At 43.5% G+C, this 14,251-nt stretch overlaps 1 protein-coding gene across 1 annotated transcript in view; it reads right to left on the reverse strand.

Moving 5' to 3' along the window:
* TRPC5 (transient receptor potential cation channel subfamily C member 5) overlaps window positions 1-14,251 on the reverse strand; it is a gene marked incomplete at both ends in the record, with an annotated part of 61,641 nt that overhangs the window by 5,370 nt on the left and 42,020 nt on the right. The window contains one exon of the mRNA XM_079542037.1: window positions 12,520-12,715. Coding sequence (XP_079398163.1) covers window positions 12,520-12,715 — 196 coding nt within the window. The remainder of the gene's footprint in view (window positions 1-12,519; window positions 12,716-14,251) is intronic.

Genomic DNA, 14,251 nt, shown 5'->3' on the forward strand with positions numbered 1-14,251 from the left:
GTGAAGCAGCAGCTTTGTGAACTCACTTCCCTGTGATGAATACCAGCAGCACCACACTTCAGCAATCACCTGATACCCAGCCCAGGCCTGACCACCACATACAAAGCTCCACAGCTATGGACAGTCTGAAGGCTCCTGCAGGGCCATAGCAGATCATGTAATGTTTTCATACAACAACTTCTGCAACTTTTATAATAAGCTAAAGAAACATCTGTTAGCTTTGTAAGCGTGACCTTGTTGTATTAGGAATTTAAATCCAAGTTTGGAATTCTTTGTCCTCTCCTCAGGCTCCTGTTGTGTTGCCCTTGCTCTTGTCACTGTTTCCTTTCAAGCACTGCTCATTTCAGCTGCAGAACACTCTGCTTCTAGGAGAGCTGAGCCCTCACCCTCACAGTGCGTGAACTTAAAGAAACAATGCTCGGTTTCTCTCTGAGGATAAAAAAAAGTATCACTTACAATCACAATGCAGATGTGTCATACTGGCCACATAATCCTCTTGCAAATCTCTGCCATTTGAAGTTTAAATTAATCTCCCATAAAGATTTCCCTGGAGGATTGCTGGAGCCATCTTACTGCAGCAGTTGTGAAGATTCTTTAATTCAGTCAAAGTGATGAATTCACAGATGTGCCAGATTTTAAATAATTACCTGCTACACTAATTACACAGGATAATTCAAGCATTAATCTCCATCTTCATCTCTGTATAGAAAGTCTGTTGTTTACATCTTGTAATTATTATTATTATTATTATTTTAAAACACAGATCACTACTGCCATCTCCTTACCGGCCATATGGTTTAGATCACACATTGCCAAATAACTTCCTGTTTTTTTGGCTGGTACTGCACCAGCCAGCACAGCGCCAGTGCTGGGAGGCTCCCTCATAGAAGCAGGGAAACACGAAGGTTGGAAAAGACCTCTAACATTATCTATAGTCCAGCTGTCCACCTACCACCCATTACTGTCCTCTGAACCACGTCTCAAAGTACATCTCCACAGTTCTCCAGCTCTCCCAGGGATGGTGACTCCATCAGGCAGTCTGTGCCACTGTCTGACCATCTTTTGGAGAAGTTTTTCCTAACACCCAATCCCCAAGCTCCCCTGGCACATGCTGAGGCCATTCCCTCTCTTGCTATTGCTAGCATGAGAGGGCACTTTCATCCTTGTGTCAGGTGGCTACTGCTACCACTCCACCTGGGTTCCTCAGCTTGTTCTTGGATTTAGTGTCTAGGCTCCCTGGTGGCTGAAAAGCTGAAGGAAAATACTGTCATTTGTAACTTAGCACAATCCTGTTGACAAACACAGGAGCCTAATCTCATGGCTCTTGAAGCAGCATCCCTGAAAGCTCTATGATGAATTTGAGTTTCCATCAGCTCTGGTCTGTGTAATGCTATAATGTGATGGAAAGTACAGCAATAATAGCAGGGTGGATAAGTTTTTAGCTACAGCAAACAAGAGCAAGCCCAAATACAGCAACCACAGACGCAAAAATAAAGGAAAACCAGCTGCTTACCTTCACAAGACTTCAGATAGGCAGGGAGCTCCAACATGATACCCTCACCTCCTCCTGCCAACCTTTAAATGAGGTATGGAAAGGGGTTGATCCTGGCTCCACCCCTTTCAATCACTCAAGTACACTGCATGCACCTGAGCTCTCCTGGGTTGGCCCTGCCTTCCCACCAGGTGCTCAATCACTGCTTCAGGTTGTGACTTAGCATTTCCACTACAGGCTGAAATGGGTTCTGACAGCTCCATGCTCACTGATGCTGCACCCCTGCTCAGCTTGCGTGAGGCTGGTGTATGGCCATGGTACAAGCACTCAGTGAGAGCAGCATAGGGATGACAGTAAAGTTGGGCATTCAGGCGATCTGATACCTTCAGACTTTTCCACAATTACAAAACAAGCAACTGCTTCAGCTCCTTTATGCTACGAAGTGTTGCACGAGGGCTTATCTCTTTATTCAACAGGAGTAAAGAAGTGTGTTCCTAGGATACAAATCCTCCCCACACCCCTTCGCACAGAATAATGAATAAAGATGTCTGGCATCTTTCTAGCTGGCACAAAAAGGGCTGTGTATGCCTTTCTTGTACTTTATTACACAACAGTCAGTGGGCTAAGCTGGAAATCAGGCTGCTGCCTGTCAGATGCAGATATAGATGGCTGTGATAATGCCCCCAGGACCAGGCTGTCTGGCAGTGGCTGAGCACCGCAGAAGCAGGGCAGCGTGTTGTGCAGGGAAGGCTGGCAGCAGCCAGCAGGATGTCTGCATGGACAGCTCTGCTGCTATCCCAGGAGGTGCAAAAAAGGTCAGGAAGGGCCCAAGCTGTATTACTTTCCTCCAGGGAAGAAGGAGGAGATGCATCACCCACTTTTAAAGGAGGTCACAGACATGTCTTATTTGCAGCTGGTGAGTAAGGGGGGGCTCATTCCCTCAGAGGCACAGGAATGTCAAAGGTGCTTTTTGTTGTATCATCAGCTGAGCTGCTAAGAGTAGGGGAAAGTCATTAAACTGTATTTAGTATATTTCTATCTCCTTTGACTCTTTATTGCTCTTTGCAGGATAAATCTAGAGAGTGACAGCACAGAAAATCCATCAGTAATGGCTTTCAAACAGGCTAGCACAAAAAATATGCCCTTGTGTGTCTTGAACAGAAAGCAGTATAGAAAGAGGGCCAGGAGAAAGTTAATCTTTGCAGAGCCTGACACAGGCAACTTTTCTGCGGTTTCAGGACTGTTAATTTTGTAATATGTGTTGTGCAAACTGCTAATAACATCAGCAGAGATTGGGGGCTTAATAACAAGCTCAGAGAAGCAAGCAGCAAAAATCCAAGCAGGCTGTTTGAGCTGGTGCTGAATATTTTTCAAAGAGAAATATTTTGTACAAAGGAAAAAGCCATCTATGAGCGAAATCTGGGACCTACAAAGGCAATTAATGCATAGGTAATACAGCTGCAGCTGACAACAAATGACTTTGCTTTCAAAGCTGGGGATGACATACTGAAGGATAAGAACTTAATGGGATCAATCACAAAAATAATACAAGAAAAATTACTAAAGGAGGACAATCTAGCATTAGAAAAAGCAATTAGAACAGTCAGGGAATGAGGCAGACAAAGGAGAGATGAAAGCACTGTCTGGCATGAATCGTGCCATGCCAGGCAGAGCATCCAGGCCCTGGGCAGCAGTGGGCAATGCCAGGAGCATGGCCAGGGGGATGGCTCTGCAGAGACACGGAGCAGCACACACAGGGTGGAGGAATACCCAGGGTGAGGAAGAACATGTCTGGAAAGCACAGAGCACACAGCATGCAGCGTGGCAAGCAGAAGGGATAGTGTCGGCATTGGAAGGGAGTGCTGCTCCTCAGCTGCAGCACAGAGAAGCTTTTTCATAAAGCCTATGCAGGTCTTCAGAAATATGCACAAATACTGACACTGGAGTACAAGAAAAGTGAATTCCTGGGCCAAGATACAGGTGAAGGCTTGATTTCAGCAAAGTACAGGAGGCAGTAAGGGCTCAGAGATTGAGCCTTTAAAACTTGAACACCTGATAAAAGCCTAGCTGTGGTGCAGCCCATAGCACAACATGCTAACAAAAAGAGCTATGAAAGGATTTTGTTTTGAGGTCTCCAATGTCTTCCAAGATCACTTCAAACAGACCAAGGAGATGGCCAGTATGACATGCAGCACAGTAATTGCTCCATGTCACAAGACAGATAAAGGACACCATATTCGGAGCATAGTCAAACAAGATGGAAAAATATAGACGAGGAATTGGTCACTGGTTGCAATGGAGAAGAAAACCACTCATGGCTTCTGAAGACACAAGGTCACGTGAAGAGCATGGGAATTCTCTGCTGGGACACCCCTGCAGCACTATACCATGCACACAATAGTGCATCCAGATGTGAGCACTCCAGGAGAACCTGGCAGGGAAGCAGCATGGTGTGCCTTTCAGTGCCCAGTGGACCCAGCTGTGCCAAAAGTGTGCCTTCTTATGCACAGGAATAAAGCAGCTGACATATCAAGATAATGTGACCCCCCCCCAAGAAAATGAGACGTAGCAGTGAAACAGAAAGGGAGGGAAAGAAGGTGGGAAAGGTGCAAGAGACAACAGCACCCCTACCTGGCATGAGTGATGCTTCACCTGCATCCCTGCCCAGACAGCATTCACCCTGCCAGCAGGAGAGGACTGCAGCCTCTCAGCAGCACTCAGCTGCGTGCTGCACTGCACAGCCCCAGCAATGTCCACTGCCACGGGCTGGTGGCAGCAGGGCAGCCTGTGCTGGTGCTGCAACACAGGAGGAAGCATGGTGGCTCAAACGCCCACAGGAATGGTGGTCTTAATGCTTTAAACTGTATTGAAGAAAATAAAATGTAAGTTATCTTCACCATCTTCACAGGGACTCCGGCATTAGGAGCTATCAAATCTTTTCCAAGGACTTAGCATATAAATCTGATTGCACCTCAGTATTAGCTGCTTGCTTTCTCAAGCACATATTCTTTCCGGCCAAGGTTAAATCTGATGGGTCCCAGTTAATTTCCATAAAGTCCTTTTGGGAATTTTTTCTCTCTGTGCTTGGGTATTGCCCCAGATATGCTCTGGGCCTGTTGGGCAGTGAGAAGAACCAGTGATGTTTTTGTTGTGTAGCTGTGTCTTCCCCAAAATGCACCTCTGCACTGATTTCCCCAGCTCCAGGGAATCAGTTTGTCTGTACTAGGAAAATGCATACTTGAGCATCTCTATTTATATCTTCCACGTGCAGAATATATTCATAATTAAAACTTTTATTATAGCTTGCAGTGTACCACATTCCACAATGTATTCAGGTTTTCATCAATTACCTTTAATCTCCCACCAGCACACTGGATGGAAACAATGATAACTAATGAGAAGGCCAGGGAATAGTGTATTGGAGAGAACACAGAACTGTAGATTGTGCTGGTTTTAGTGCAGTTAAATTATTTGAATCTACTCTTTTCTGTTCAGTCATATTCTGACAAAGTTCAGCTTTTATATTAATAGTCAAATAGAGAAGTGTGAAGGTCATGTAGACAAATAGTTCTCTAAGAACCTTGGCAAGAAGAAACAATGAGAGAGGTATCAGTAAGGCTTTGTTCTTCCTGTCATCCACTCTCTCCCTTATCACTGCTGATAAGGACATCCTTTCAAGCTGGAAGTCAGAGAGATAAGGAGTATCTGTGCTGATAATGGTAACTACCTCCAGCCAGGTCAAAATCAAGTAATTCACACATGCCCATGGAGAAATGGCGGGCTGAAAGACTGTATCTAACCTGTAGTACTTGAGCACTGATGACCACGTTAATATACCATGGCAAAAATGAACTGAGAAAGACTCAGTTCTGCTCACACTATTTCCAGAATATCACATTTATTTTTTCTGCATAGCAGATCAACCTGGGATTTGAGTCTTCAAAGGAAGAAGAAATACCCTGAATTTTATTGCTAGACTGCTGAGAGGCAGATATAAAGGAGAATCACGTACTTCTCTGTAACTGTTCTTTCCTATAAGAGCAAGTGGTCCCAAGAAACAAAATCCCAGTTCAGATCCACTTGGGATTCTCAGGTCCCAGGATCCAGTCCGTGCTGTCACAAGGGTGTGCTTTCACCCAGGAAATGTGCCAGCTACTCCCGTAGGCATTTAAAGCCCCAGTGGCTCATTTTATGTGTTATCTAGATTGAGCCATTTGTAATTCTCAGATCTGAGCTCCGATTATGATTTTACACAAAACACAGCTGATGTTCTTTGCCACCAACTCCTGTGCCACACAAGTATTAGGAGAATATCTGGTCTCATCCAGCTAACCAGGAAAGGCAGCGACAACAGAACATTCGTTACTGATCTGACCACAACTGTTTTCATGTACTGCAGGAATGTCCCTGAGCCTCAGTATCTCTTTAGGCTTAACAACCTCTTTATACCATACATCTGCAGCTTTAGATTCCATCCTTAAGTACCAAAAAAGAATAGTATGAACATCCCCAAACTTTCAGAGTTAATAAAACCATTTGGGTACCAAATGCTTTTCTAACTTTTTGCTTTTGTAACTGGCCATGACCTGCCTATCTTCAGCAGGAGTGGAGACAGACTGCGTCTGTTATGAGTCTGTAAAGGTCATAGCCACTAGTGGGAGAAGCAGCTGCTGACACCTCCAGACATCAGCATGCATAGGTGCTTAGAGTGCAGGAGCTTAGCTGCCAAAAATTGAAAAATTGCTCAAAAAAGAAAAACCAGGGCTAAGTATTCTGATTGTTTAAATATATCCTTGAGGCAAAAGAAAGGGAACCATTATAAATGTATGAGATCATTCAAATCCCTTAACTGAATCTTGAGCCAGACACACAGCACTGATGTAAGAGATGAAGGCCCTGTTTCTCCTGTTTCTCCCAAAGATCCTGGGAGCAGGGTCTGCAGCCATGGGGACACCAAAGCTCTACGGGCACAGAACTGCAGGCAAGGACCTCCAGCACTGCACCCAGGTTAACAGACATCTTCCCATTTAATTGAATGGAAATGTATGCATCCTGTTTCACCTGCATAATTAGCATCATCTTATTTGCTATATTTCAGTATACTGAGGAGGAAATCCATGAAGCACTGGAATCCAAAAAGGCATGGTTCAGAGGACTCAGTATAGCTGCTCCCATTGCTCATTGTCAGGTGAGAGTTTAGAGGATAAATCCCTTTTACTTTTGACTGCTCTTCCCTCAAAAATATTTCTCCCATTTCTTTCAGTTAATCTTTTTTCCTCCGCTTTCCTAAAAAAAAAAAAAAAAAAAAAAAAAAAAAAAAAAAAAAAAAAAAATCCCCTTGATGCAGAAGCAGAAAATAATGCTAATTGAGCTTGTCAGCTGTAAATAAAAGATGGGATAATGCAGGGGGCTGCAACCTATGTAGTTCCATCTGGATACTTCCATTTCTATCATGTAGCAAGAGCAAACCTTGCTGTGCTGCTTCACACATAATGGGCAGAGAATTATTGACCTGTCCTGTGTGGCACTGGTGTGCTAACTACAGCAGAGGAAACAAAAGCTACCCACACAAATGCCAGCAAATTCCCTATAATATCTTAGATCAACCATGGTTCATCGGCACATTGGAAGCTCTTCTTGTTCTTTACTTAATTGTAGTGTTTCCACTGCTCTGAATAAGCTCCAGACTGGTGTGGACACTCTGGCACATGCAGTCAGATGGAGATGAAGATTAAAAACAACAGAAAGCATTCACTTTTCAATCCTGCTGACACATATACAGGTGTGGCCTTGCAGAATGATTGGCCTAGGACGGAAAATCTGCTTTGTTTTGTTTTAACAGCAGAAGAAAGATGCTGCACATGAAGTCAGAGCACATGGAGTACTTCCATTCAGAGGCTCTGCAAACACCAGGCGAATATTAACAACTTGATTCAAGTCCATGGGTTATATGTAATTAGGCCAGAGCCAGCAAAAAGACAAACAGTTCTACACCTTCAAATGAATCCTTCAGCTTGCTAACAAAAAGCAATTAAGCTGACTGCCAGTCTACAAGGCTGATTTCACACTCAGGCCTCTTGCTGCATGGCAGTACCACAGCACATCATTGCTGCAGTGCATTTCCATTCACTTTGAAACAGGAATCCCTTGGGAGTCCTCCACAACCCTTACAAATTCTAGAGGCTGCACCCAGCATGGAGAGAGAGTCCTGCTCCTCAGAAGAGGTGTTGCAACCACGAGGAGGGAAGTGGGGAGCAGTGGAAAGCTGTCCGGATGTCACAGAGAAACTGGGTAAGTTCAGGAGAGTTAGTGATTTCATTTCATTATTACTGATGGCATGAGTGAGTTTCAAGAGCACAGCGAGAGAGGTGTGGATGAGTATAGGCACACTGCAGATTTGAGAAAAGAAGTGAGCACATTATCCACACCTAGAGCATGGGGCTGTACATCAGGTGTGAGGAGCAGCACGTGAAGGGCTGGCTCAAGCACCAGAGGGCCGTAAAACTGGGGAACAGATGGCAGAGTACTTCATTCAGCTTGCCAGCCAAAGGAGAGGCATTTAACTCGCTCTTTCTAGAGTCCAGTTGTTTTGTTACTCCATAAAAAGCTCCAAGAGATATTAATCCCAGCTCATACAACAAGGGCATAATTTCATTTCCTGCTGTAAGACAGAGTTCAAAAACAAGCACATCTCAATTTTGACTAAGAAATATAAATTAATGGTTCTGAAACAGAGCTTACAAGACAAATACACCTCAATGCTTAACACAGCTTGAATATTAGTGTGGACTTTAGAGCTGGCCTTACCTCTCCAGTGGGACAGCCTCCCACCCCACACGCTGCCGTGTGCACAGACTGTCCAGCTGTGTATTTTAAACTAAGTTTTGGGATTTGCAGAATTCTTTCTTAGCCAAAACACCAAGAGAAAATTAAATGGACCAAAGTAACACTTTCATTTTCATGCACAGCAGTAGTATTTAAGGACGATTTTTCCCAGACCTGCTCTGGTGTGATGCTATTTCTGAGGCGTGAAGTATCTCTGTTCTTTCCTAAAACTTCTGGAAGCTGCAAGGGCTTGCATCTCTCCTAAACATGTCAGTGGGATGCTTAGTGCTGCAGTGCTGTTGCGTACCACTTACTGCTCTAGTCTGCTTGGAATCCAGATCACAGCCCTATCATTTTCCTCCAGAATGAATCTTAGTTCCCATTCTTCCATCAAACTTGTCCCCACTGTTCCTGTGGCTGTACAGTCAGAAAGGTTGGTACAGTTCCAGTGAGTAATTCTTGTGTGATTTCCCAGAATCTCATGGAGCCATAGGGAATATGCTTTCAAAAAATACATATTACTTATAGATTAAATCCGGGCAAGATGCACCTGCACCACTCTACATCAGAAAGGCCAAAATACCCCTGTGCCCTGAGACCATAGGAGATGTGCACGCTTGGGTGTCAGCAACACCCACAATCACATTATTCTGAAAATATTACAAACTAGCAGGAGGATTCTACAACTAAAGAGACAGCAATTTTATGAGAAACAGTCTATCACATAGAATCTCCTCATTACCCACTCTGTTACTGCATGCTACTCATAAGTGATGGAGCCACCTGGCTTCTCCCAGATAAGTCCCATTGTCCTTCCTCTTGTCATCATGACATATTTCTCTTGCATACATCAAATGATGGTATTTCTGTCACATCTGGAAAGGTATTCTGATGAGAGACCCAGCAGTGCATGCCATCCACTTGCATTCTGTGCTGCTTGCATAGAAAATTCTGATCCTTACAAATTGAAACAGCCCACAATGCATGGACATCTCATTGTGTATGTGGATTTTGTTTACTTTTCTGTGAAATATAATGCCTCCTGTAATCCACTACTGACAATGATTTGGCAAAAGCAAAAACCATCATGTATGAAAAAAGTCAGTATTGAAATTCCATTAGGGTATCCCCAGAAAAGTATGTTTATTGAAGTCTGAAATAGCTTAGAAAAAAATTTAAAAAAAAAAAAAAATTGTGGAAAATTCTTCCTCCTGTGAGTCAGGAATCCCTCCAAGCTCTGTAGATGTTTTACTCTTTGCTTGCCTTGATCTACCTTGCATAGATTCCCAGTGATGTCACACTGGGTGCATACAGCTCTTGCCCTACCTCTTGTACTGGGCAGGCATAATGAAGAGCAGGGAAAGAACAGCCCAGAGTCTACTTCCTCTAACTTCACAGCAGAAATTCACGGATAGATGAGTGTATAATCAACAAATATTAAGATGTTATAATTACAAAATAAACAAGAGAGTTACAAAGCAGCTTATGATAACAAAAAGAGAATAGATAGAAAGCTTACCCCTATCCTGGACTCACTTACAAAACTCCAGCAGAGCAGATCACCAGCAGAGATCCTACCCTACTGGTAGCCAGCTCTTAAATAGGTCCAGGATGGGTGGCAGCACAGTGAATTGCCTTCACCTGTGCTCCTCTGGCTGGCTCATGGCTCACCTCAGGTGATCAATCAGAGGTTCAGGCAGTGACTCAGCAGTTCCCATACAATGAGACAGTAGAGAAAAGCAAACCAGAATAAAAGCTGCTGTGAAGTGATTGACAGACTTAGTTCTGGGAGAAAGAATGCTCACACAGCAGCAGTGCCACTGGCCTATTAACAAGTGGAATTAATTGATGTGTCCTGACTGCTCCAGCATATGTAAATGAACATACAACAAGAAAATAAGCTAAGGATCAGGAATGAGGCACTCTCATTCCTGATCCTTAGCTTATTTTCTTTCTCTGCAGCCCTGCATGGGGTAGAAGCTTTTCTCCTGCTGCATTTTAGGAGGCCTTCACCCCACTCCAAGGGTGACATGTCCCTTCTCCTCCTCTCTCCTTGGAATGTCATCACTCAATGTGCATTCAGTGTGATATAAATATCAGGAGGAGGAAACGCCCTGTTCAGCAACCTGCCCAACTGTGATTCAGAGGGGGGTAGACTACAGGAGGTTGAAGAATGACCTACGGTTGCAAAGCTCAGCATTTATTAACAATTCATTTGCTTCAGTGAAGAAATTAATTGATATTTGCCCTTAGAAGCACATGAAGCAAACTTGTCTCCAGGAGAACGTTATGAGCACACAGGAACATCAGTTTCAGAAAACAAAGCTTCAGTGCAACGTGCCAGCAGGGGCTGGGTCTGACAGTCTCTTGTTTTCCTGAAGGTCACTGCTCTCAGTAGCAATTGCAGTATGGCAGGGTAAGTGTCAAAAAAGTAGCATCCTGTAGCATTCCCACCGGCACTACTGTGAGGAGCTGCTTGTTTGCTAGGCTCTGCCTCGTGGTTCCAACCTGTTACACCGGTCTCCCAGATATACTTTCAGATGTGCCACTATTGTGATGGATCTAAGTCGTGTGGGGTTGTCTCACTGCATCACTCAAATTATTCTGGGAAAAGAATGACAAGTGGTTTCTATTTTGGTGAATAACAAATACGTTCATTATTAGGCCAGTCCAAGGTTCAGGTTTTGTGTCCGTGACAAGCCTATCTGATGACAATAAAGCAAGGGGAATGGGAGAAAATGCTGAAGAAACCATCTTTGTTTTCCGCCCCTCATTCCAGTCTCCCTGGAATGTGATGAGTAGCAGTGAACAAAGAGAAGGCTCTTTAAGCACTGAAGCGGACTTATAAAGGAGTGATGCCTTTGTGCTAAGCTGCTTTCCTCCTTGTTTGGAAGGTCAAGGGGCCAGTTTTTCTCTCATTTTTTGAATGTGGCAAAGATCAGATGTTCAAAAATATCACCAATTTGTCTGGGTTTGTACTCAGTTTGACCAAATAACCGTGTTTAGGAGCCACATGGATCAAGCAGGTATTCACCAGCTGTTGTGTAAGCTGTTCAAACAGACGACGCAATACTCTGCTTTGCATCCAGCCAGCAAAAGAGTTCACCCATACGTTTACCCAGAGAAACTGGGAATGGAAGCAGAAGCAGAGCTGGTGCTGTTCTTTTCTCCTGCTTTATGCTCCATCCTGTTCTAGAGTAAATTCAACAGTCGTAGAATGCAGAGCAGGCAGTTTCTACTTTAGCTGTCCTTCTGAGGAATTTTCCTAATGATTTTCCTAACACCTGTTTCTGTCACGGGTGATATACCTCTTCATGAGCTCACTATCTCTAAGCCTACCCTACTAGGCATCAGAACTGGAAGCACCCACTTGTTTACCTTAGTGCTGCACACACAACTTTGAGCTTTGCTCCATATTGTTTCTAAGTAGTTCACCTGAAGACTTTTAAAATGCAGAGCCATGTTGCTTTAGTTTTCTATCTGTTGACAGAATGAAGTATAAAAGTACTGATTGGTTTTAGGCACACAGAATGCAATTACAGTAGAGAAACAGAGTAGAATTCTGAACATTTGACTGAAGATAAAGTTTGAAGTTTGAAAATGGCTCCACGGCCAACTGGCAGCCATGAGCTGCCTCAGTTCAGATCCATCCAGCACTGAGGCTACCCAGGAATCTCACATTACAGGTTTACAGAGTTAGCTGCCAGGAGACTGGTTGTGAGTTCCAGATGGAAATGATCTAATTTCAGTGGGAAGACTACGGAATAAGAAATTGCACGTTGGGTGCCCAATACATATCCCTTCAAATGAGAAAGCAGTGGTAGGAGAGAAGCAAAAAATATACAAAAAAAATTTTGCAAGTTAGAACCAAATGTGTTAGGAAGTGGTGGGAAGGTTTCCCTTTCTGTGCCCTCTTTGCTCCTAAGTAGTCAGTCGCTAAGGACAGGGTGATTGGTGAAGTTAGTTTACAAGAGAAGACAAGGGCAGAACACAAGTGATAAGCCTCTTCCAGATAAGAAACATTATAACAGAGCAAAATGTCCTCCACGAGCATGATTCAGGCTAGTGAACAGAAATCCCTATCATTTTTTGTCAAGAAATGGGGGCAGCAGTCCTCAGCATCCCAGAAGAAACACATGGCCAGGCATACAGATTAGGCATGTAGTAAAAAATGAATGCAAAGAGAGAATCGGATAACTTACAGCAATGAGCTGATAGGAGTTGTTCATCATGGCTATGAGCATGTTCAGCAGCACAACAAGAGAGATGACGTTGTAGGTACCAAACATAGTGGCCCCAACAAACTCTGTGAACTCATGTCTGGCTTTCACATTGGTGACGTAGAGATTCAGCAGTCCAAACACAGACCAGAAGAGAGACTGGAGGGTCTCGAAAAGTCTGGAAAAACAAACAAACAGAATTTTACTTGGCTACTTGGTTCTGGGAAATGGAAATCAATGCCTTTAGGAACCCTGGATTTGTTGAGGAGTGTGGTCCTCTGAGGACTCTCTGGTGTGAGAGGTCTATTGGTAGCACTGGAAGCACTCCATCACTGGGAGCACCGACATCAGGTGGGGAATACACCAATATCAGGAGCTGGAGAGCATCAGTACAGTACAGAGCTCAGCAGTGCCTTTTATTCTGTATGCACTCCAGCCACAGGGACCCACTGGCCAATGACTGCAAGAGTTTTATCACATCAATAAAATTCACCACCTGTTTGAGAACCATATCCATGTGAGATGCAACAGCCTAGTCGCCACGAAGAAACCTGAGGTTCTATTCCTACTCTATATACATGCCAAGAACAAACACAGTATATTCCCTTTAATTAAAGTTGGCACAGAGTGCTAGTGTTACTGCTGTTACATATAGATATAACTGTTGAAGCAGTGCATGCATCATTAACATGTCTATAAACTAAATGCTTAGAAAGTCCATGCTTTAGTTCTGCATGACCGTAGTAGTTAAATAGTGCTCTATGACAGCGAATCAAAAGGTGAGAGATGCAAGAAATCACATCCACTTGAACCTCTGCACTAGGATAGGCTGATAGCTTGTCATTACTTTGACTGCAAGTGAACCAGGCCAGTGTTCTAACACCCCATTTGACAGCACTGCACGTGGCCAAAAACACTGGTTGTGATGGCTTGTTTGTGGAGTAGCTCCCACCCACCACAGTGCAGTGCCCTCAACATCATGCTGCAACAATTGATCAGTAATGACTCAGATGAAAGAGAGTCATCACATTAATTCAGCTTGAAAGGTTTTCTTCATTTGAAGTCTTCCATCCGTAGAGGAACTAGACCTGACCTCCCATGCTTTACAGCTGATGAGATCATCCCAGGTCTCTGTTTGCTTCAGCCAGACAAGTGACCTTTTGCAATCACGTCAAATACATAATCAGCAATCTAAATAATTGCTCTATTTGGGCATCATTTGTTTTGGCTTTCAAAAATGTGGCATTTATATCATCAAAAAATGACATTTATATGCCTGTTTAAGAGTTTCCATTTTGGCCTAGGGTCACTGGATATTTTTGAATGCTCTTACCAGAAAAATCAATAAAAGTAAATTCAGATACGTTACAAACCAGGAATCCATTCTCCTGAATTCTGTGTGCATCTTTTCCATACATAGCACCATGCTTTACATGGGGATTTAGTTTCTTTATGTTTTGTGAACGTAGGTTTTCACTGGCCAAAATCACAAAGATTCTTTAAAGCAAAAATCCTTTCTCCCAGAAGTCAAGATATTGGGCTTATTAAATAAGCGAGGTAATGGTATAATAAGGATTAAGCAAAGAATGCTGAGCAGTTTGCTGTTATGAACAGTGGAGTAGTCACTGTCTTTTATCTTATTTTAACTACTGGTGGTAGAAGTACTGATTGGAGTGTAGGCTCAGGAGAAACTGAGGTTCTTGTCGTGGTTATA

Source organism: Tetrao urogallus (assembly GCF_951394365.1).
Source record: "Tetrao urogallus genome assembly, chromosome: 13".
Taxonomy (NCBI): Eukaryota; Metazoa; Chordata; class Aves; order Galliformes; family Phasianidae; genus Tetrao; species Tetrao urogallus.